This window comes from Chelonia mydas, chromosome 6 (genome assembly GCF_015237465.2).
Source record: "Chelonia mydas isolate rCheMyd1 chromosome 6, rCheMyd1.pri.v2, whole genome shotgun sequence".
Taxonomy (NCBI): domain Eukaryota; kingdom Metazoa; phylum Chordata; order Testudines; family Cheloniidae; genus Chelonia; species Chelonia mydas.
In genome coordinates, this window is record NC_051246.2 from 49,400,692 (window position 1) to 49,425,189 (window position 24,498).

The 24,498-nt window shown below is 41.8% G+C and overlaps 1 protein-coding gene and 1 long non-coding RNA gene across 12 annotated transcripts in view; one reads left to right on the forward strand and one right to left on the reverse strand.

Moving 5' to 3' along the window:
* Nucleotides 1-24,498, reverse strand: part of NAV2 (neuron navigator 2) — a 649,830-nt gene that overhangs the window by 103,904 nt on the left and 521,428 nt on the right. For all 10 annotated transcript variants that reach the window (XM_043547852.1, XM_043547853.1, XM_037899955.2 and 7 more), the window contains one exon: nucleotides 3,544-3,666. In XM_043547852.1, coding sequence (XP_043403787.1) covers nucleotides 3,544-3,666 — 123 coding nt within the window. The remainder of the gene's footprint in view (nucleotides 1-3,543; nucleotides 3,667-24,498) is intronic.
* Nucleotides 1-24,498, forward strand: part of LOC122466105 — a 62,419-nt gene that overhangs the window by 14,748 nt on the left and 23,173 nt on the right. Inside the window, exons 2-3 of one of the 2 annotated variants that reach the window (XR_006291369.1) lie at nucleotides 4,953-5,002; nucleotides 15,509-15,664. This is a non-coding gene — a long non-coding RNA (uncharacterized LOC122466105). The remainder of the gene's footprint in view (nucleotides 1-4,952; nucleotides 5,003-15,508; nucleotides 15,665-24,498) is intronic. The other variant, XR_006291368.1, reaches the window with a different exon arrangement.

Here is a 24,498-nt window from a genome sequence, read left to right on the forward strand (position 1 = left end):
GGAAGAGATGAAACCATAGGTGGTTAATTTACAAACTTAAAAAAAACAAACAAATACTCAATAAAAAGGCATTGAAATTGCTGTTTATTCCACACACACAAGTTTTCTTCAAGTGAGTAAATAAACTCAGCTGCATTGTGTGATGATTCCATTAACCTTGCAATCAAGCATTAAATTAAACTGCCTAATTCAGATTTCCTCTCCTGTTGCAGGGGGAAATGTACCTTGTGAGGGCTATGTTTTATGCTAATAGAGCTAATGTACAAAAGCTTCTCTACTAGCCATCTACAATTCATGAGATAACACTAGTAAGTAAAACAAGTAAGCAAATTGCAAAAACTCCTTTGGGAATTCTTTAACTAAATAACCGTTTAGGTGTGATTTGCTATATTTTCACACTGTGTTCTCTCATGGTATTCAGTTTACAGCTATTTATGGTGAGCTAAATTTAATCTTCATACATATTTTCTAGGTAGACCACTTGAGCAGCACTGCATGATCATTAACCTCTGTTCATAGATGGAATAGACTCTTTAACCCTTCGTTGTATCATTTTATTAGATTACCCTTCATTGCAGTAAAAGTTCAGTTGAGAAATGGATTAAAATTTAGGATTTGTCTACACAAAACATTACTACATCACACGCCAGGGTGTGAATCTGCAGTGCTCCAGGTTGCCTCACAGTAACATCCCATGTGGACGCTGCTACAGAACGCTGAAAGTGCAGTAATGTGCTTTGACAAACACCCATTTCAAAGAGCAACATGTCAAAGTGCACTATGGAACTTCCAGTGTGCTGTGCAGTGTCCACATGGGACATTACTGAGCAGCAAGCTAGTGCCCTGTCACATTGTGACAAGCCCTTGGTTTTAATCCCATATTTTAAATCAGAGGTGGGCAAACCTCCCGTGGGACCGTCCTGCCTGGCCCCTGAGCTCCTGGCTGGGGAGGCTCGCCCCCGGCCCCTCCCCTGCTGGTCTCTCTCCCCCGCAGCCTCAGCGTGCTGCGCCTCCAGTGCTCTGGCCCACCGCTCCTGCGGCAGCGCGGTGGCGTGGCTGGCTCCAGGATGGTAAGGAGGTGGGGAACGGGGGGGCGTGTCTCAGGGGGCAGTCAGGGGACAGGGAGCAGGAGCGGCTGGATGGGGCGGAGGTTCTGGGGGGGTGGTCAGGGAACAGGGGAGGTTGGATAGGGGATGAGGTCCCGGGAGGGGGCAGTCAGGGGACAAGGAGAAGGGGGTTTGGATGGGTCGGGTATTCTGAGGGGGGCAGTCAGGGGGCGGGAAGTGGGAGGGGGCAGATAGGGGGTGGGGTCCAGGCTGTTTGGGGAGACGCAGCATTCCCTACCCGGCCCTCCACAGAGCTTTGCAACCCTGAGGTGGCCCTCAGGACAAAAAGTTTGCCCACCCCTGTTTTAAATGCTCAAGGAGCTTTTTTCAAATCACAGACTCAAATTTTTCAAGATACATAGGCGTTGCTGAGCTTAATGTTGCAACACTTAACTGATTTAGAAGTCTTAATCTCATTTTTAGAAGCGATTTAGATATGTAGGACCCTAACTCCCATCAGCTGTCCATGGGATTTTGGATCCTAAGTGCCTAAATCCCTTTTGATATTGTAGGCTCCTAGATACATTAGGCATTGCAACACTGAGCACAGCAACACCAGAATACCTTATAACTCTGGGTCTTAGCCTCTAGCAGAATGCACTGAACTTCTGTTTAAGACAGATAGGCAAATACAGCTACTATATTCCAATTAGAAAGGATTTAATCAAACTATTCGTAATAAAGCTACAGCATATGGGACTAAGTGTAATCTATCGAGTGCTCATGACCCTGTTTTGCTCCTGAGTCAGCAACATGAACCCAACCTCCAGTACTTGTATGGTTTCTTCTTCCAACTTAGGTTATAAGATTCATTTTCATAATAACCCTCCTTCTCTCCCCCATTCTCCTTAGTTTCTAATTATGAGGATGATGAAAGCTCTTTCACCAAATGTGTTCTTTGGTTTCTCTGTAACAAGTTGCTAATAGCAAGTAATTGCCTTTTCTTTTGCAATGTGACATGATTCCTCTAGCTGGAATTTATTTAAAGCTGAAATAAAAAGCTCTTGTAAGAAATAAGAAAACCACACACAGGCAGGCTGGATTTCAGGCAAGTGACTTAGCACATAGAACTCAGGAAGATTTTCAGACCAAATGAAAGTATGACAGATGCTGTAAACACTAGAGGGGGAGGGAATCAACAGCTCCCTAAAAAAGTTTTTAGTATTTTTGAAAATATTATTATTTATTTGTATTGTAGGAGTGCCTAGGAGCCCTAGAGTCATGGGCAAAGACTCCATTGTGCTAACAGTCTTCAGCTTCCTTGTCAGTTCCCAAGCCTTATGTCATTCACAAACAACCCTATCTGACCAATTAGAAGTAGTGTCAAGTAGAAATGGGTCTAGGCTTCAAAAATTCAGCACAAGATATGAACTCCTGAAAAATATAGACATGTTCTGGCCCTAAAGCAGTGACTGCTTATAGAGAACTAAACTGAATTTCTTCACAGTGTTTAGGTGTTTGAATTCAACCTTTTTGTTCTGCTCCTTTTCTAGTATTAAAGAAGCATCAAAAGAAATCCATCTCTGCTCTCCTCAAAAACCACACCTAGATTCTCCTATACTTATATACCCTTATTAATCTAGTTGTCACCAACCAGAAGATCTCAACCACAGCAAATGAAGTCTATTACAGTATGTTCCAGGAAACGTTTACTGTTAGCAGTGAAAAAAACATTTGCTAACTTCAAAATCTGGTTAAAGAGTGAAGCTCAAAATCCACATATACTACTTAGGGGCACTTTATGGAAGCAATGAGGCAAACTCACAGGCCATGCATGGGCCCTTCTGCAAATGTTCTCAGTGCAAAGGCTAGGTTCAAGCAATAGATCAACTGCTTATGTTAAATTTATCAGGCACAATGGTTGGGAGGGGATAGGAAGTCCTTCGAATCAAATCCTGTTACAAAGCAAAAGTACTCAGCTTTTTCTACTCATCACAACCCTAGCTATGTACATGTCACATATCTTCTCCAGAAGTTTCCTTTTTGATCAACCTCCCTAGATTCTCTTTTCTCCAGTTAATCATGTTCCTTTTAATAACCTGACAAAGCCCTTATACCAGACTTTGGGCTTGATTCTCCTCATTGAAGTTAATGAAGTGAAAGTGAGAAGAGAATTGTGCCTTTCTTTTTCAAGTCTAATGTATTAAAAGTAGATTTTTTAAAATATGCTTTTGTTCTTTCCAGCTCAGAAAAATCCACTTGAGAAACCCACATTACAATCAGAGGACAATAATTTAAAGGGTTTACACTGTGTCTCTTCCCTTTTCCTAACGCATTAAGTGGTACACAGCATTAGAGATCCTTACAACCACATAGTCAACCACTGAAATCCCACTACACAGCTATTTACCTGAATTTCAACATGCATTAGCAGCTGCAAATTATGACACTGTAAAAAGGCACAATCTAAACATGCATTTGCTTGACACAAGCATACCTGTCAGCATCTCCTAGTCCCAGTGAGGTGTTACGCTGCAGTGTCTCCCGCACTGCAGCCATCCCATCTGGTAGCCGATTCAGTCTTCGAGTGTACAGGCCCAAACCACCATCAGTCATGTACCTTTAAAAAACAAAACAAGATATAAAGATATCAAAGGTTCAGTAAAACAATTTGTAAGCACTTCCACACTTTTGGTGGTGTTTGTATATCCATTTTATACCTAGTACTCAGATACGGAGCAAGCTTTGCTCTCAGTTACTCCAGAGTCATTTTGTTGAGTTCTGGCCCAGAACTCAGCCCTCCCCATTCTCTTTTCCACCCCAGGGCAAAATGAGACCAATATGAAGAAGGAGGAATACAATTTTCATTAAGAACGCACATGCATCATTCCTAAATGACTTGTGATTTGAGCTCTCTTTCCTCATTCCCCAGCTATTTTGTGTTATTTAAAACGTTGGGGGTGAAATCCTGGAGACACTGAAGTTATTCACAAAACTCCCACTGATGTCAGTAGAGTCAGGATTTCACCCAAGGTCGTATCTGCTGTACACTTACATTAAAGATCCCATAGCACTCTGTGTGAAAAAGGGGATTTGCCCCACTGGCCAAAAGTGGCTTCTCTCCTACTTTTGTGCACTGTGCTGTCTGTAACTATCCTCCTCAACCGGAGAGGTGGCTGCATTTCAGTGTTGTTGTTATTATTAAATATTTATGAAGGACTGTGTGTGTATATGGAACTTTACAAATGAATAAGACAACATCCTTGTCCTGAAGTGGTCAAAACAAAACAGAGATCTGTCTGAAATGTATTATGTTGGACAATTAAATAACATGAAATAAGTCTGTATTTTGTGGACTTCTGCACGGCCAACAATGCAAACAGAAATCCTTTTGCATCTAGCTTTGTCATAAGAATGACTATACCGGGTCAGACCAAACGTCCATCTAGCTCAGTATCCTGTCCTCCAAGAGTGACCAATGCCAGGTGCCCCAGAGTGAATGAAGAGAACACAGAAAGGATTTCAAGTGATCCATTCCCTGTTGATTATTCCCAGCTTCTGGCAAACAGAGGCTAGGGACACCATCCCTGTTCATCCTGGCTAATAGCCACCGATTGACTTATCCTCCCTGAATTTATCTAGTTGTTTTTTGAACCCTGTTATAATCTTGGCCTTCACAACATCCTCTGGCAAAGAGTTCCACAGGTTGACTGTGCGTTGTGTGAAGAAATACTTCCTTTAGTTTGTTTTAAACCACCTGCCTATTCATTTCATTTGGTGACCCCTAGTTCTTGCGTTATGAGAAGGAGTAGATAATACTTCCTTATTTACTTTCTCCACCCTCGACATGATGGGGGGTGGGGGGAAGCAATCCAACTTAATTTTCATTTCCCAATTGTTTTCTAGATCACTGCAGAGAATCTAATGTAGGAAACTTGCTATGCAACTAGGAACAGGTATGTATAGTATAAGTACTAAAAGCATCCCTTCTGCTTTATACTGGAGGTTTATAGGAACTTTCTAGAGATCCCTGATTCAGCGCAGACATGAAAATACCAGCTGACTTGTGATTTTATCCTAAAATGACAACTGCTGAAATTGGAACCTGCTGTACTATAGGGTGAGGTTCAATGCAGTAGATTTATTTGCAATCTGCTGTGGAAATGATGGCCGGGTGAGGACGAACCTCACCACCTCTTCTTTCAATAATCTAGTTATGGTCTTAATGGGACATGAGTGTTCTCACTGGGGTTGGCCCAGAGCAGTATGAAGTCGAGATAGGAAAAGAGTACCTTCTCTTTTGGAATTCCTGCCCCCTGGAACAGCATTCCTGTTGACAGAACCCTCTAACTAACATGCCCCGTGTAGGTGTATTTTGTACACATACAGCCTATACAATTGTATATATATGCTGGTAAAAGATATAATTATATAGCAGGACAAATGAACAAAAACATCATATACTCTGTATTTAAATAGCATGAGAATATAAACCTTAAACATATTCACTGAGATTTTTATACTCATGATCTCATTACTTTAATTGTGTTTTTTAACATTCTCAACTATGCTATAAGAGGGCAAAAAATTCATTTGTAAGTTAGTGATCTGCAACGCTAGTTTCTAGATAAACAATTCAAAGTATCTATATAGTCCTGGGGTATAAAGAACAACAGGACTTAAAACCTCAGGACATAGATACTCTGAATGTTTATCTAGAAACCAGCTTTACAGATCAATAACTTACAGAACGAATTTATTGCCTCATAGTAACATAGTTAAAAGACATTTCTGCCTTAAAAAAGTCCACAGTATGCATCCGATGAAGTGAGCTGTAGCTCACGAAAGCTCATGCTCAAATAAATTGGTTAGTCTCTAAGGTGCCACAAGTCCTCCTTTTCTTTTTGCAAATACAGACTAACACGGCTGTTACTCTGAAACATTTCTTCTTAATAGCTTTAAAAAAGTAAATGAATGGAGTTGCTGACAGTGAGTACAACACATCTCTATATAGGCAGTTTGAGAAATGAAGAACTGAAACACATCTCAGACGACACCCGATCCCAAATGTTCTGTTGTTTTTTTAAATACCCTCAATATATTTTTCATTATTGATATTATGAATGATGATCTGAGACTGTTTTTAAAATTTAAGTCAAATATCAATATTTTTTAAACTTCTCACTGAATTAAATGAGTGTAACAGTTATGCTCCAAAGCAAGTAAAGCATGTCCCCAAGAAACACAAACATTGTGTAATATTTGCACTAAATCAATGCGAGATATTTTAACAATGTTCTGTTTAATTGGTAAATTTAAAAAAATGCAATAATCTCATACCCAATCTTCTAAAAAATCCCCAACAATACCAAAACAACACTGCGTGGCACATTAATACAAAGATTTAAGATAATACATAGATCAATTTCTTTTCTTCTGGAATAACTCTTCAACTAACAGTGGTATAAATAATACAAATACATTAAACAATTGAACTAGATTTTTAAAATTGTCTGGAAAATAATATGCAAAGAAGTTCATAAAGTCCAAAGAAAACAGGATATTTTTGTTCTTGCTTTATATCTGTACGTATTTGTGCAACAATTTAATAATGCTATAATTAAATAAATATGCGACAACTACAGTGGTAGAGTTGATATCTTTGGCATGCAGTTCAACATACCTTATTGACTTGTAAATTGAAATGGCTATATCCTCTCAATTCTTTTGTCACTCTTAAGGAAATAGTGGTACAACACCAAAATTATATATATAGGATCTCTTCCTCTGTTTTAAAAGTACCAAAGCCAGTTACTGATTTGTCTTACTAGGGCATATTTTTGCTCACAAGAAGAAAGAACAGTCAATCCAGCCTTTAACTCGTAATATGTCCATGGATTAGAGGGAAAAAATCATGATGTAGAGAGCACTGGCTCCATCTTCTTACTTTTGTATCATTTCTGTCACAATGTCTCTGGTAACAAACCTAGCTGACTGTGCAGCCAGACTCAATTACTACAATTACATGAGACAGGAAGGTTAAAAAAAAAAAAAGAAAAACCCTGCACTAGATGTGATTTAGCTATATAGGTCTGTACTGGGCCTGTTCAAGAACAACAGAAGAGTCCCCGTGGGGAGTTTTACAAAGAGGTTGCTAAGCTAGTAAAACTAGGGACAAGGTTATTTTCAGTTCTCCAGTGTCTACAGAGACAAGATACAATGCTTTTCTCCAAATTTAATAAACAAGTAGGCTTAAAAGAATTATAACTGTTCCTCCGGAACTGCTATAGCATAGCTTACATCAGGTGTTCCATTCTGTTGGTCAGAAACTCATAAAATCCTTAAAATGGAAGAGCAAATTTTGTTGTGAGCCAATCACAGAAGAAAAACAAAAGATAGAAAAAAGATACCATTCTAATTATTTAAGCCCATATCATTAAATGTGCATATTACTGGCATGTTGCAAAAACTCATACCTGCATATGTAAATCAGCTAATTGCAGCTACTTGTTTGCACATTCAGTGACCGATTTGCATCTCAAATGCAGAAACATTATTGTGAGTGTACCTGTTACACACTTTGAAATTGTAGCATTTAGGTCTGCATTTGTCATCATCATCCTCATCTGGCATATAACTAATCCTTTTAAATAAAATAAACTAATTTCCAAGATTATTTTTTTTAAAGTTAAAATAGATGTGATACTAGTTGAAAATTATGATACTGTGTATACACACTACATACACTAATTAATCTTAATATGAAGAATCTAGGTGAAACCCCGGTCAATGGAAAAACTCCTCTTGATTTCAATGAGGCCAGGAGTTCACCCTCTGTATATATGTGCAGCAATCAGATACATTCAAATAACTCTGTACTTGTGCCAGCTGGAACAAACAATAGCTTTTCATGGACAGATTTTCAGAGGCGCTGAGCATCCATACACCCAATATAAGTCAATGGAACTGCAGGTGCTCAACACCTTTGATAAGGATGTGTGCAGGTTTTATTACTGCTTTTTTTTTTTTAAAGGAAAACTAAAGTGTGCTAAAAAGAAAATATGTGAACTCAAATCTTATAATAGCTACAAGTTATGTAGTCTCACCTCGCTCTATAAAAAAAATGGCCCCATGGGATTGTTTCTTAAATATTAGATAGACAGGAGTTTTAGTTAACATTGTCAAATAGGTAGCACAGCTTGTAGAATTAAAAGTTTTACAGCTGGAGTGCTATTATACATAAATTCTATCTAAGAATGTGGGTGCCCCACCCCCATTTAGGGGGAAATTTGGTCGGACTAAAAGGAGTGATGCCCTAACGCCAAACTGGGGCCAAATGGGAGCGCTGCAGAGGGCCCCATCTAGTATATTGTGCATGGAGGAATGGGGAAGTGGGTTTTTCTGTCTCCTATGGGTTGGCTGCGGGGGGGGGGGGGGGAAACAGAAGCGCCAACTGGCTATGAGACCCCCTTTCCCTAATATAAAGATATTAGGGAAATTAAGAAAAAAGGCAGGCCTACAGAAGTGTTCTTATGAAGCACAAATATCATTAAGAGCCTAATTCTGCAAACACTTACTACTGGCCATAACTGCTTCCCATTATAATTTAGGGGCCAATCCTACACCTTATTATTAAGTACCTGTCTACCTCTGTTAAGCATTGGTCATGCCATCACTGGTCACTTAAAACAGGTTGGACTGTATGTTGGGCTGTACAGATGAATGGCTCTGAAACAAATTCACAACACTCTGTCCAAGGGGGTGGAATATAGGCTCTCATACTCTTGCCTTCACAACAGGCTCAGCGGGGCAAGAAGAAATTGAATGCCTATGCTACCACTAACTTTTATCTAGTCATGTCCTGATACATCACAATTCACTACTTTTAAGCACCTGTAATAGCAGCTGGGATTTGTGTTAGCCAGTGTCAAGGGGTTGTATTTAATAACCTTATAATATATTGTGATATGCCTATTTAGTGTTTTTAGTGATGAGGAAGAACATTAAGCCTTATCCACTATGCTGACTAAGGGAATCTAGCAGATGTACCTCCAAAGCAGAAATGCAGGATGCTAGAATAGCCTAAGGGAGGATTTTCTCTCTCATGTGTATTTTGGTCTTCATGTTCCCCATAGAACTCCTGATAAGCAACTACATAAATATGTTCCTCTTTGACGCTGTGAAGGTTGACCTACCCTCTAGTTCAGTGCCGTGTGTGTCCCAAATCATCAGCTATTGGTGTGTGGCAATGGGTTCTTACACCTAAGAAGATGTTCCTTCCTCTTCACCCAGCCTGAGACTAACCACAACTCGTCCACAATACTCGCTGTGTCCATTAGCCCAGGGAAAGTTTCCTTATTCCCTTGTGATAGAGTGTCTCCAGTATGCTTGCCCATAGTTCTTCTGGTATTCTTTAATTTCTTTACTTGTCTTTACAAGACAATATATTAATTGCCTTATTAGACTACTGCATCACTAGCACATTCAATGTCAAACACTCTTTAAATATCTTAAAAATGGCAGCTGAACAAAAGTTCAAATGACATAGTTCAGGAACTTTTCTGGCATTTCAGTAATAACAACCAGAGGTCTCCAAACACTGTCACTTTTTATGCAGATGTGTAAACTGCAGTTCCTCAGGAGAAGTTAACAGCCATGCTTTAACAAGGTTAACAACAGGCAATGGAGAGAGTGCCTTTACTAGACTCAACTAGGAGAAGACTTTTAATGACTGGACAATGAAGCACCGATAATAAGGAGCTAATCCACATACCTTCTGTGGATTATCCCTCAGGACTCATCTCAGTATTTTTACTTCTCAACAACAAGGAAAAACAATTAATTTTCCACACTTTGTGCCTCTCCACACTTGTGCACAGGTGTTGTTTACCCAAGTGTCCTTAATAGTGTATTAAAAGTGCATGGCACAAATGGAAACAAAACAATTCATAGTACTTTCTAGGCAAAAGAAAAAAAGTGCCCCGCTCTCCTCTGTTTCAACTGTTTTTCAGTTCCCTTGGCAATTTAGATCTTTGATTTGCTCTCTTGGTTTGCCAACTACACCCCTGTAGGTGTCCCTGAAACTTTGTATGGTGCAGTGTATCCTTCCAAGTTCAATATTTTTAGGATGTTTCTGATGCCTAAGTGATTTTTTCCCCCTTCCCTAAGTGCACATACAGAAAACAGGATCAAGTTATACCACAGATCAACCAAAGTCTTACTTAGCAGGCCAAGTCACTTGAGTTTTGTATGCACTTCTGTACTTGCCCATGTATACAGAGCACCAACAACATGCTTATGGCTACACATCTGACAGCTCCCATACTTATTCAACTTTGCTGCTAAATTTCAAAACAGATAGCCAGGAGAGCAGAATTCTCAAATTGTGAGTATATACAGCCTAAGGGATAGTCTAGGCTTCGACATACACTCTTGACATTCCAAGGACTTTTTTGCCTCAGTAATAAAATTAAATTCATCATCTCAAGTAAATCAAAGTCCAGACAGGATAGTGAATCCAAAAGACAGGTCATATCAAAGTTTCCAATCAGGCAATACAAACATTTACTCTTCTAGGCTTCAGTTACAGTGTCATGGGTATTACTACTTGCTAAGTGTCAGTGCGCAACAGCCAGTCAATGTGGCTAGTTAGACAAGAACAAAGTACATTAAAGCTTTGATGTGTGTAAACAGCACATCTCTACTACTGCTTACAAAGTTTGATAAATGTGATCAAAATATACTTGTTGATGAAACCAGGAAATTGTCTTAAAATATGACTAAACTGAAGATCATTACTGCTGCTCGACTGACTGAAGGACCACTGCTAACCAGAAACTTTTCAGTTTAGTATAATTTTGGTTTGCCTTTTTTGTTCTGACAATATTCTGGTGTTGGATCATATGCTTGTCTCTCACTTTTTGCCAAATTCCTGTCACCAATCAATCTTGCCTGACCACCATCATCCTGCCACTGCCAACTATCAGCACAGCATTTTATTTTTCTCACCAAAGGCTGGAACATGCACCCTGCCCACAAAGCCTGCCTTTAAATTAAAAAATTTAAAGTTAAAGAAATAAATAACCAGCCAAGCAAGGTCAGCTTGGGTTTTGTCTCTGGTTTAAATTCCAAGTTTTGATCCACATACATTTCAACAATTCAGCAAAGGCATTCAGGAGTGGGCTCAGGTCCTGAGCTTTTTCAGCATGGTCCTGTTGTCACAAGGCCAAAATACTCAACTTGCAATACAAATATTTCCTTTCAGGTTCACATCAGCTCATACCCAGTGTGCACTTCACTTTACATCTAATTAGATTGCGCAATACAGATGAACTTTGGGGGGTGGGGGAAACAAGCCCTGAGTATGGAATAACCCCTCTGCCCCCAGCCATGTCTTGCATTCTCCGGAATAGCAATCATTGTTTGGGGTTGCAAAGAAGGAGATAGCCATCTAAGAGATAGGTGAGAAAGGCAATTTCTTTTAATAAAATCTCATGAGTGAATTTCACATCTTAGTTTGAGAAACCAGGTAAATGCAATATACTTATATCATTAGCAGTGGAAGCAGCAGCTCCCCCATGGAGGGCTCATTCTCCATGCCAATTTAATCTTGACCCTTTCTGCTGGGAAAGGCACTAACATGGGGAGGTGGTTTCTGTGAAATGCATACTTCTCCATGATACTTCTCCACTGGGAATAGAACTGGGACACATTTCCCATACACCATTGAACAGCCTTCACACGGTAACAATTTTTGGTCACTTCAGCTGAGGTCTAAAAATATTTCTGCTTGCCTGGTCTCCTGGGTCCACACTTTATTATAAAGTCCACAGCTGTGCTGGTGATATTCTACAGTAAAGAGATCTTCCCTTTGCTAGAAGAATGGGTATCAAGCACATCATCTCCTGTAAGAGATTTGGTGCTTACTGTTGTACTAGATTAGAACTCAGATATGAGTCGCATGTTCTGTATGCTTTATAGTCACAGTTGCCTATTTAGGGTCCAATCCTGCACAACCAGAGTTAGTGGCAGTTTTGATAATTGTCACACTAACAGTAGTACTGGGCCTTTATTAAAATGAGTCCATTTGTCCCTATTTCTGCAGGCCTCTCTTGGGGTCAGAGGATCTTAAAAAAAATTAAAATGCACATGCTTGTCCTGGTTCAAAATCCTGTTCCCGTACTGGACATTAGGCAATCATTTCAGACACTGATACAGCCTCCCTTTGCCAATTCTGCTTTAAATTGTAAGCTGCACAGGGAAGGAGTTTGCCCTTTATTCATCTTTGAAGCACTATTCAAACCTAAGCCATTATAATATAAATGACAAGATTAAACACACTGACCCACTATCCAGCTCTCCCTTTTAATGGTATCAGGAAAACCAGCTACTTTTGAAGAAAAACATATACAAAAAAATCAGAGCAGTGCTGTTTCTTCAAAAACAGGGAAAAGACAATTAGAAAGACACAAGTAGTTGCATTTCAAATTGCATTAATATCCAATTCTTCAATGCAGACAATCTAAATTGTAAATTATGTGGAGTTGTAATCCTTTGGTTTAGTGTATGTGATTGCATCTCCCTCTTGTGGCTGGTCCTACAGCCTTCTCCTTTCTTACAGCTAAATGAGGTGTCCTTTAGCTCAAATGGTAAACCTGTATTTTTGGTGCAGAAAGTCCTCAGTTCAATTCCTGCTCTGGTGTCTACATGTGTATGTAGATAGGGTTTATTACAGATCCAAAAAAGAAAAGGAAGGAAGGTGGAGGCTAATTGCCTTTCATTTTCTTCTTGCACCAAGCAGCAGCCCACAATAGCAAATGTCATTTGATGTTATAGGTCTCAGTTCATGCAAGTGACCCAGAGGACTGCCCCACCATGAATCACAATTGAGCTCTTTTCTGTTCTTTTTGCCCATTCTGTTATTCCGTTCTGGTGTGGCTTCATTCACGTTTGCAGCTGATTATTGCTTTCCACTTCCCTTCACCTTTTCAACACTTAAACACTACAGCGGATAGCTCTCTCAGTCCTTATAGGGTGGTGGGGAAGAAGCCCAGTTGTGGGGGAGCTGCAAGGGTGGAGTGAGCTGGATTTGGGAAGGTGACACAGGATGCAGGAGTGTGAGAGGAAGGATTCCCCACTGTTTGCAATAGAGTGGGTGATCTAAAAATCTAAGAATCAGGGTTGTTATACACAGTCTAGCCAAAATATCACACTGAGATCCCAGCAGCATCACCTCTTCCCTTCATTCTTTCACGACAGTGATGTGCCATCAGAATCCATACACAAAAATTTCACCTCAGTTGGCGATAAATGTGACACTCCCTGGTTAAAATACTGTTCCTTATACATTCCAGCCTGACCCTGGGAACAAAACAAACAACTATTCCATTCTCTCGCCTCCTTATATAAATCCATCAATACAACTCCTTCATTGGCTGAGGAGAGCAACCATGGCATTTGTTGGAGGCGGGGGACTCCAGACTCTTCAACTCCCAACTGTGGCTAAGTAAGCAGGCATTGGCATGGAGAGCAGCTGTTCAGGGCTCCCATTCAGCACAGCAACACACTGGCTCTCTCTCTCTTCCAGATGCTGCTGAGTAGCCGTCTGAGAAGAGGAGCCTGGAAATTAGATGATGTGCTCCTAGAAGTGCTGGTGGGAGACAGGAGAGGAGTTCCCCTGGCAGCCTCATTCAGGCAGCTGCCATACCATAGCCACCTATGGCATGACAGCTGCCTGAGGCCTGGTCTTCACTATAATTCTTCTGTCGACCTAGCTACTGCCTCTTGGGGAGGTGAGTTACTTAAACCGATGAGAGAAACCCTCCCGTAGGCGTAGGTAGTGTCTACAGTGAAGCAGTACAGCTGCACTGCTGTAGTGTTTAAAGTGTAGAAGTAGCCTGCGTAAGTAGCAGCCTGCTCTGTCCCAGCTGTAGAGAAGGCAAAGCAACCTGTGGCATTCTTGGACAGGACTATGAACCAAGTTCCCCCCCACCGCCCTTCCTGAAGTGTAACCCTTTCCCACCTGACAAATTTTGTGCAGCTCCATATGTGACTTTTCTCAATTCTGAGAACAAATTAATTGATTTCTCCCTGCCCCCAGGAACCTGCTGGGCAGGTAGGAAACTATTTCCCAAAACGGCCAGAATCAAATGGGGCTTGGGAAGGGAGCTGAAGGCCCTGGTTTATGGGCTTGCTAGCACAGCCAAAGGTCCTGGCAAAGCCATTGGGTTCCAGAATATTGGAGGGAGTTGGTATGGGCGAGTCTCAAAGAGGAATTGCTGAGGGGCTGGGGGCTCCTGGGAGGGTTGGTGTGGGTGGGTGTTGGAGAAACCCTGAGACTCTATTTTATGGCATAGTGCCAATCTGAGGGTAACTGGAAGAGATCAAGACATCCTCCCCCTTGCTCTCCCCATTCCTTCACTCTGACCAGGGACCAGAGAGAGAAGAAGCAGAAAGCCCACATGGGTGTTGGAAGCCAGGTGCCACAGTGTTACCCAGTGAGCTTCTTCCCCCTCTCCCATAATGATAAGGGATTTTCTGGCTGTCACTGGCTAAAACATTCCTACTCCTGATTGTTGTGCAGTCGTGTAACTCCAACTAAGTTATTTAAGGGTCTGGATCCTGCAAACATTTATGACTTGGTGTAGTACTTCTTAAAATGTGTAGTCCCATTGATTTCTAAGGATAGGTCTATACTGCAAAAAAACAAAAAACCCGCATCACCGCACCGAGCCTCAGAGCCCAGGTCACTTGATGTGGGCTCATGGGACTTGAGCTGCAGGGCTAATAATGGCAGTGTAGACATTCAGGCTTGGGCTGGAGCCTAGACTCTGAAACCCAGCAAGCAGGTCTCAGAACCCAGTCTGCAGCCCTAGCAGGAACGTTTACACTGCTATTTTTAGCTCTGCAAGCCCAAGTCAATTGACCCAGGCTGTGAAACTTACTGCTTAGATGCATCTGATGAAGTGAGCTGTAGCTCACAAAAGCTTATGCTCAAATAAATTTGTTAGTCTCTAAGGTGCCACAAGTCCTCCTTTCCTTTTTGCGGATACAGACTAACACGGCTGCTACTCTGACACCTGTCTTAGTGCTGCAGGTTTTCCTTTGCAGAGTCGTCGTATCCTAAGGCTCTATTGTTGGTAAGCACTATGCCTTCAAGCCTCTGGGACTGAGCCCTAGCGTTGCAGGAAAAGCTCTGTGATATCCAGTTGTATCGCGTGTGAAGCAGTTTGTCATAACTGATTAAAACCTGTGCTGCTATTCACAAGAGACAGAGTTAATGCTGAGTGTGAAACATTAACTTTGACACTTGCTGACTTGAGTGCTTAAATGGGTAATATTAACACTCTCAGAATAGCTTTTTTATGCAATATTTGATTTATTTTCTTTTTCGGCATGGCTCTCAGGACGTGATTTACTTTATATTTGAATATTACCTTATTTTTGTCTTTTCATTTTTACAGCATGGGGACAGCCGCAATTCCCTACATCCAAAGCTGGATATCTCGACAGTTCTCTGAGGAGTCAGAAGTCAGAATTTCCTAACGCCATTTCATAAAGGTCACTGACAGCAGGCTGAGTTGTTCTGAGTCTACTTAGAATTCCTTGGGCTAGCACAGGTAAAAATAAAGAAATCAATTAACTACCTACCCTCACAGTATTTACTGTACGACGGTATTAAAAGGATCAAAATGTAAGAAGCCTGTTCCAGCAAGCCAGAAAGAAGTTCGAACAAATAGCACATTCAGAGAAAGAGAAAATATAAAATAAACTAAATTCTAATGATTTTTCTTCATGTTGGAGTATTGCAGCCATATATGGTATCTGTAGTTTTCAACTTCATTCATTATTCATACTCAGATCAAGTCCTATCATGCATGCTAAACTGCAGCGCCTAATGAAATGACCAAACCACTGAAATTAATTTGAATCAATCAAGGTACAGAGCATGGATATGAGAACGGTTACAAAGTTCATATTGCACTGAATGGGCTATAACATTGCAATTTGGCCCATGCTTCAAAATTTGGGCCTTGATCCATATCTGTATTTTAAACACTCCAAAGATGAGGAGTGTTTGGATGCAGGACTTTGATGGCTTATACTCCATCTTCTTATCATCATTATTTATTATTTGTTGAGTGGCAGCAGTGGGCTCAGCTCTGTAAAAGACCCAAAGAAAGACATGGTCCCATCCCTGAGTACTTTCATAGTCTACATAGGGCACAACTACACTTGTGAGTTACAGCGTAATAAAGGAGCCCCGGGCGCACTAGGTCACTACCCATCCACACTGGCAAGGCACGTAGAGCACTCTGACTCCATGGCTACAGCGTGGCTGGTACTCCACCTCAGCAAGTGGAATAATGTTTGCTGCATCCCCGCTGGAGTGCCATGGTGCCAGTGTGAACGAGATGTTGCATTACTGCACTCTGATCAGCCTCCGGAAACGTCCCATAATCCCCTTAAGTCAAGTGGCCACTCTTGTCATTGATTTTGAATCACTGCAGAAATGTGGATATGCCCTTTGAAAGCTCCATTTCTGACAGCCGGCAGCTTATCTGCTCCGAGATGAAGCAAGCCATTAGTGTGGAATGCTGTGTGTGAGAGAGAGACGTGTGGGGGTGAGGGGTCTGCTGCTGTCTGAACTTACAAGACAGCATGCTGACATACTCTGAGCCCCCCAAAAACCATCTCTCTCTCCCCCTACATATACACAACACACTCCCTTGTCACACTCCACCCCACCCCACCCCACCCCCGTTTGAAAAGCACGTTGCAGTCACTTGCATGCTGGGATAGCTGCCCATAATGCACCACTCCCAATGCTGCTGCAAGTGCCACAAACGTGGCCACGGCAGTGCGCTTGAAGCTGTCAGTGTGGACAGACTGCAGCGCTTTCCCTACTGCGCTCTCCGAAGGCTGGTTTAACTCAAAGTGCTCTATATCTGCAAGTGTAGCCATGCTCTTAGATATGGCACAAACCAGAACCAAAATGTTCGGTGTGACCCAGAGGACAATTCCACCTTAGGGCCCCCGAAGTCAAAGGAAAGACTAATATTGATTTCAGGGGCATTTGGATTGGCCCTTTAGAGCACAGGCTTTTGGTTATTAAATTTACTGGAAGACTGATGGATTTTTGCTACTGCCAATTCAGCACTGATGGGTTTTTTCAGACAAAGTGAATTTTAAGGCTTAGGGCTTGACATAGCACGGTATATGCCAAGGCCTAGATCAGTATAACAGTGTTGCTCAGAGGTATGGAAAATAGTAAGTATTACCGACATAAATTTGTAATGTAGACCAGGGCTTAGTATTCTAAGGAGTCTTTTGGGAGCAGGGAGTCATTTGAACCAGCATGTACACATACTGAGATGTAGAAAGCAAAAGGTTCAGAGTTGCAGAATGGATACACAACAAAAAGTTTGAATGTAGATCTTCTTAAATCATACAGTCCTGGAATAGGCTTCTCATGCTAAATGGCAATACCTATGCTTTTAGTGCCATCGGAAAATGAGAATTACACAGCTACACAAACAGTGAAAAATACTGAGGAAAAAGAGACAACTGAACTTCAAATAATGTGCAAGTCAAATAGGTTCTTATTTTAATCTTCACCAACTCACCTCTCCTTACTTCTTGTTAGCCATTATCTGTAGCAGCAATCATTCATTATCTGTAGCAGCAATCATTTTTACTGAGAATAGCTAAGAAAGCAACCATTATTAGCAAGAACTTTTTTCTTAGGTTGTGAAATATATAAGCCCTTCTTTCCTTCTCCCAGAAATGTGCTCACCTTGACCCTAATGACGGACTGACAAACCACGTGCAAATGTAAAATAAATTCAGAATCTAAGATGCCTTCCAGACAATAACTAGATAGGCAATGAGAGCATATTGCAATATCAATCAATCGAGGCATCAGAGCTCTCCTGCTGGTAATAGCTCACCTTAAGTGATCACTCTCATTACAGTGTGTATGGTAACACCCATTGTTTCATGTTCTCTATGTATATAAATCTCCTCACTGTATTTTCCATTGAATGCATCCGATGAAGTGGGCTGTAGCTCACGAAAGCTTATGCTCAAATAAATTTGTTAGTCTCTAAGGTGCCACAAGTACTCCTTTTCTTTTTGTGAATACAGACTAACACAGCTGCTACTCTGAAACCTGTCATTATGCAAGGCACTGAATTTAGCCATATGGAGTGGAAATCTATCAACTTCATGAAAAACTCATACAGATACAGACAGACATCATCTTCCTTTCCAAATGCAAACAGATGGACATCATACCAAAAGGACTGAAGGTAAAAAATCCAGTACAATCTACATACCACACAGACTATGCTGACAGCTTGTGCCACACGCTCCCAGAGAAACTGCAGAACCACCTGATCAACATCCTCTACAGCAAACAGGGAAAGATTAAGAATGAGCTCTCAAAACTGGATACTCTCATAAAAAAACAACCTTCCACACAAACTTCCTCGTGGCTGGACTTTACAAAAACTAGACAAGCCATTTACAACACACTCTTTGCTTCTCTACAAAAGAAAAAGGACACTAAACTACTACATGCCACAAGGGGCCACAACTGTGGTTCCCTTAACCCACCCAGCAATATTGTTAATCTATCCAACTATACTCTTAGCCCAGCAGAAGAATTTGTCCTATCTCGGGGTCTCTCCTTCTGCCCCTCCACCCCCATGAACATGATACAGTTCTGTGGTGACCTAGAATCCTATTTTCGACGTCTCCGACTCAAGGAATATTTCCAACACACCTCTGAACAACATATTAACCCACAGAGACCTTCCTACCAAGACTACAAAAAGAAGGATTCTGGGTGGACTCCTCCTGAAGGTCGAAACAACTGACTGGACTTCTACATGGAGTGCTTTCACCGACGTGCACGTGCTGAAATTGTGGAAAAGCAGCATCACTTGCCCCATAACCTCAGCCGTGCAGAACACAATGCCATCCACAGCCTCAGAAACAACTCTGACATCATAATCAAAAAGGCTGACAAAGAAGGTGCTGTCGTCATCATGAATACGTCGGAATATGAACAAGAGGCTGCTAGGAAGCTCTCCAACACTACTTTCTACAAGCCATTACCCTCAGATACCACTGAGGGTTACCAAAAGAAACTACACCATCTGCTCAAGAAACTCCCTGAAAAAGCACAAGAACAAATCCGCACAGACACACCGCTGGAACCGCGACCTGGGGTATTCTATCTGCTACCCAAGATCCATAAATCTGGAAATCCTGGATGCCCCATCATTTCAGGCATTGGCATCCTGACAGAAGGATTGTCTGGCTATGTAGACTCCCTCCTCAGGCCCTACGCTACCAGCACTCCCAGCTATCTTTGAGACACCACTGACTTCCTGAGGAAACTACAATTCATCGGTGATCTTCCTGAAAACACCATCCTGGCCACTATGGATGTAGAAGCCTTCTACACCAACATTCCACACAAAGATGGACTACAAGCCAACAGGAACAGTATCCCCGATAACGTAACGGCAAACCTGGTGGCTGAACTTTGTGACCTTGTCCTCACCCATAACTATTTCACATTTGGGGACAATGTATACCTTCAAATCAGTGGCACAGCCATGGGTACCCGCATGGCCCCACGGTATGCCAACATTTTTATGGCCGACTTAGAACAACGTTTCCTCAGCTCTCGTCCCCTAATGCCCCTACTCTACTTGTGCTACGTTGATGACATCTTCATCATCTGGACCCATGGAAAAGAAGCCCTTGAGGAATTCCACCATGATTTCAACAATTTCCATCCCACCATCAACCTCAGCCTGGACCAGTCCACACAAGAGATCCATTTCCTGGACACTATGGTGCTAGTAAGCGATGGTCACATAAACACCACCCTATGCCGGAAACCTACTGACTGCTATACTTACCGACATGCCTCCAGCTTTCATCCAGACCACACGACACGATCCATTGTCTACAGCCAAGCTCTACGATACAACCGCATTTGCTCCAACCCCTCAGACAGAGATAAACACCTACAAGATCTCTATCAAGCATTCTTACAACTACAATACCCACCTCCTGAAGTGAAGAAACAGATTGACAGAGCCAGAAGAGTACCCAGAAGCTACCTACTACTGGACAGGCCCAACAAAGAAAATAACAGAACACCACTAGCCATCACCTTCAGCCCCCAACTAAAACCTCTCCAACGCATCATCAAGGATCTACAACCTATCCTGAAGGACGACCCATCACTCTCACAGGTCTTGGGACACAGGCCAGTCCTTGCTTACAGACAGCCCCCCAACCTGAAGCAAATACTCACCAGTAACCACACACCACACCACACAACACAACCACTAACCCAGGAACCTATCCTTGCAACAAAGCCCGTGCCAACTGTGTCCACATATCTATTCAGGAGACACCATCATAGGGCCTAATCACATCAGCCACACTATCAGAGGCTCGTTCACCTGCACATCTACCAATGTGATATATGCCATCATGTGCCAGCAATGCCCCTCTGCCATGTACATTGGTCAAACTGGACAGTCTCTACGTAAAAGAATAAATGGACACAAATCAGACATCAAGAATTATAACATTCAAAAACCAGTCGGAGAACACTGCAATCTCTTTGGTCACTCGATTACAGACCTAAAAGTGGCAATTCTTCAACAAAAAACCTTCCAAAACAGACTCCAAGGAGAGACTGCTGAATTGGAATTAATTTGCAAACTGGATACAATTAACTTAGGCTTGAATAAAGACTGGGAGTGGATGTGTCATTACACAAAGTAAAACTATTACCCCATGTTTATCTTCCCCCACCCCCGCTGTTCCTCAGACGTTCTTGTCAACTGCTGGAAATGGCCTACCTTGATTATCACTACAAAATCCCCCCGCCCCGCTCTCCTGCTGGTAATAGCTCACCTTAAGTGATCACTCTCATTACAGTGTGTACGGTAACACCCATTGTTTCATGTTCTCTGAGTATATAAATCTCCCCACTGTATTTTCCATTGAATGCATCCGATGAAGTGGGCTGTAGCTCACGAAAGCTTATGCTCAAATAAATTTGTTAGTCTCTAAGGTGCCACAAGTACTCCTTTTGTTTTTATAAAAATCTTGTTCATGTTACGCAACACACAAGCAAATCCATCCTCTTACTCACTTCTCTAGTAAGGCACTCTTATCTGCTGTACTATAGGCACAGGGTATTAAAATTCAGCTTTGATAAAACTCTGCTTCAGTGATTGCTTTGGCCTATGTAGTTTATGTGGATACATCTCTTCCAAGGACCTGGCACAAGATAGACAATCTGCCAGCTAAAATGTCATTCCCAATTCCGCATCTGTGGCCCTGTTTAATTCTGGTGACAGCAGGCCACGAGAAAGCCTGAATTCCCAAACTGCTCCAACCTGCTCTCCCTTTGAATCTCCCTCCACTTCAGCTCTACATCCTCACTTTACAATCCTTGTAGGAAGATTATTAGAGACCACAAAACCTCAAATAAACAAAGAGGGATCACCCCCCAATACGTGTGCGCATGTGTACAAACACACAAATAAATTCATACATACATAAATGGAAGGAAAATGAACATCCTAGCAAAAGGGAGATTGGGGTAAATTGCCCTATCTTGACAATTAAACCAAAATCAAGGAGAGGATGGGGGTGTCACAACCAGGACTCGGATGGCTAGAGCAGGAGTCAGAGTCAGGCCAAAGCTCAGAGGCAGAAGTTAAGTCAAGGATCAGGGCTGGAGTGAGAATCAGGAGTCGAGCCAAGGGTCAGAGCCGGAGACCAGGGCAGGGATGAGGAACAAGATGGGAAGGCAAGAACCAGCAACAGGCAGGGAAGTAGGAATCAGGGACAAGTCAAGAAAGCAGAGCTCAGGAGTCAGGCAAGAAGGCAGGGTCCTATGTAGCAGCCAGACAGAATTCACTCAGATGCACAGACAACTTCCGGTGTCTCCTTCTGGCTTAAATAGTGCAGCCGGACCAATTGGTGGGACTGGGCGCTAGTACAATCAGGACTTTCCTGGGCAGTGCCACATCACTCACCAGTCACTAGCAAACTGCCAGATGGTGGCTGGGATGCCAATGCTGCTCGCAGATCTGGGTTCAAGACTTGTGGATCCTCACATCAGGTCACAAGCCCTTTCCAGTTAATAGCACTATTCAGCTCTGGGAGAAGTTAAAAGTCTCCCTAAAATTACTGCTTTGGTTTTGAAGTAGATAGGTTACACGATTCCAAGCCCATCGAGGGGGAACGAATTATTTCACATCAAGGCCTTTAAAAGCCTGGAGCTACACAGTTAATAACCGGGGAGTGTGATACAGAGTCTTGTTTGCTCCCCGCTCCAGGAAAATTCAAGTTCTCCACTGCTGCTTTGTTTTGTCAACTTTTTGGTTTCCAGGAGAAGTCAATTTCTCACCTGGATGGGTCAGCCTGCTGCAGATCCAGCACCTGTGGTCTTCCTAGGTTAGCAAAGGTTTGGGAGACCACAGATATTTTTCTGCTGGACCAGGCCATAAGGAATGGCACTCTTTCTAACCTTACGAAATCAATACTAATTTCTGCCAGAACCCTTCTTGAACAGAACTGGAAGGCAGGAAAAATGGAACTTCCCATGACCTGGTGCATTTAAAAGAAAGCCTCAGGAACCAAGGGCTAAAATGATTTATTTTGGCTGTAACAAATATTTTGGCTTCCTTTCCTATCAGTTTGCCAATAAAAACACAGATCCAAGGTTTTTCAAACTACAGCATTGCAGCAATTTTGAAAATGACAAAGTGAAATGTATACCAACTAATAAAGGGCTATTCATGCTATAAATGCCTTTTTGTGCTGTTTTCCACATTCTGTAGCATAACTTAGGAAAATATTGGGCTTATTTGTCCTCCAGTTTATCTTAAAGAGCCATTGTGCAGCAAACCACATCAATGCTGTCTTTACAAGCAAGCTCTCTCACTTCTAGATTCTATATTACCCTTGTCCCACTGAGATACACTGCTATCCCATTTTCTGTTGTTGTGAATAACTCACATCAGGGAAGATGACTCATGACACTGAGGTTACAAAACAATCTTTTCTTACCGAAGACAGCAATCCAGCATTATTAGGTGTCAGTAGGGTTCACTGAGGGTAACACCCTCGCCTCAAAGACAGAAGGTTCAAGTCCCCCAGTTGGTCCTGGGATCATATCCAATGCTGTAATTTCAATGCAGTATTGGAGGATTGCCTCCCTTCTGATGAAACCTTCCCCATGCGATTATATTCTAAAGAGTGTCTCCAAAGTCAGCATTCTGTGGTACTGCATTGTCTCTGTGACTGCTCAAACTTCAAATGTGCACACATTTATAAGTAAATATGGTAGGGTTTTTTCCCCCAACTGCTCAAAACTCAAACTTGATAAATTATCTCAAAGTGAACCTGGCCTTTCTGGCTCTGACATCACCAATAATAAAGATTCTGCCATTGGAACTTAGTTCACCATTAAAATAATGATACGTGGCCCAGAAAACAGTCCAGTTCACTCTCCCATACCTGTTTTGGCTCTGCAGTGCTCACATAAATAAAAATATATTTTAGTCAGCAAGGGCAGCAGACATGATTCACTACATTAAGGACACATATACGTTAGAAAGGAAAATGCCATTTATATACAGCCATTCTTCTGATCCTATGCTTGAAACTGAGGTCCTTTCTATCAGTCTTTGGTTGGCTGTCCAAGTGAAAGGCAATGATCCCATAGTCCTTTTGAAAAATTGTAGCAGATAAGAGTCCTGTCTCACAGTCTGTCTCCCTAATATCCATACTACAGGTGAGCTCTTACTGAGTACATAATGGCTGCTCTACTGGCGTATGCAGCCATGCTACCACTGGTACTTATTATGTTGAGATACCTGAAATGAGAGAAATGTTTGGTAAATTTTAATCTATTGTATTATTTTATGTGTATCGCATTGTGAGCTCCATTCTAGATTGTTATTCAATATTTTAAAGGCTAGTGTTATATTTTTGAACTTCAGCAGGTTCACTGCTATATAGTGCAGGGTGACCAGTTAGTACAAAGTAACAAATGATATGTGGAGATCTATACAGTCACTAGTGTCTCTGGAAATGTACATCCAGGACCTTAAACCCCTCCCCCCCCTTTTTTTCCTTTCATAAATACATCCTTGTTTGTAAGATGAACTTTTAGAATGTGAGGTACTGAAGCTGGAAATATCAGCTTATGATTCTGCTGAGGACAATTTTTAGTTCAGATAAAAGAAATGAACTTCCTGAGCAAAACATTAGATGGAGCCACACACAGTAGCCTTATACTCATGGTCCAGAACACATGCCAGCTCCCTGCAGACAGGCTCATTTATATTGTGAAAAAGGTGTAAAGACAGAGAAAACCATGACAGCTCTCTGCAGACATGCT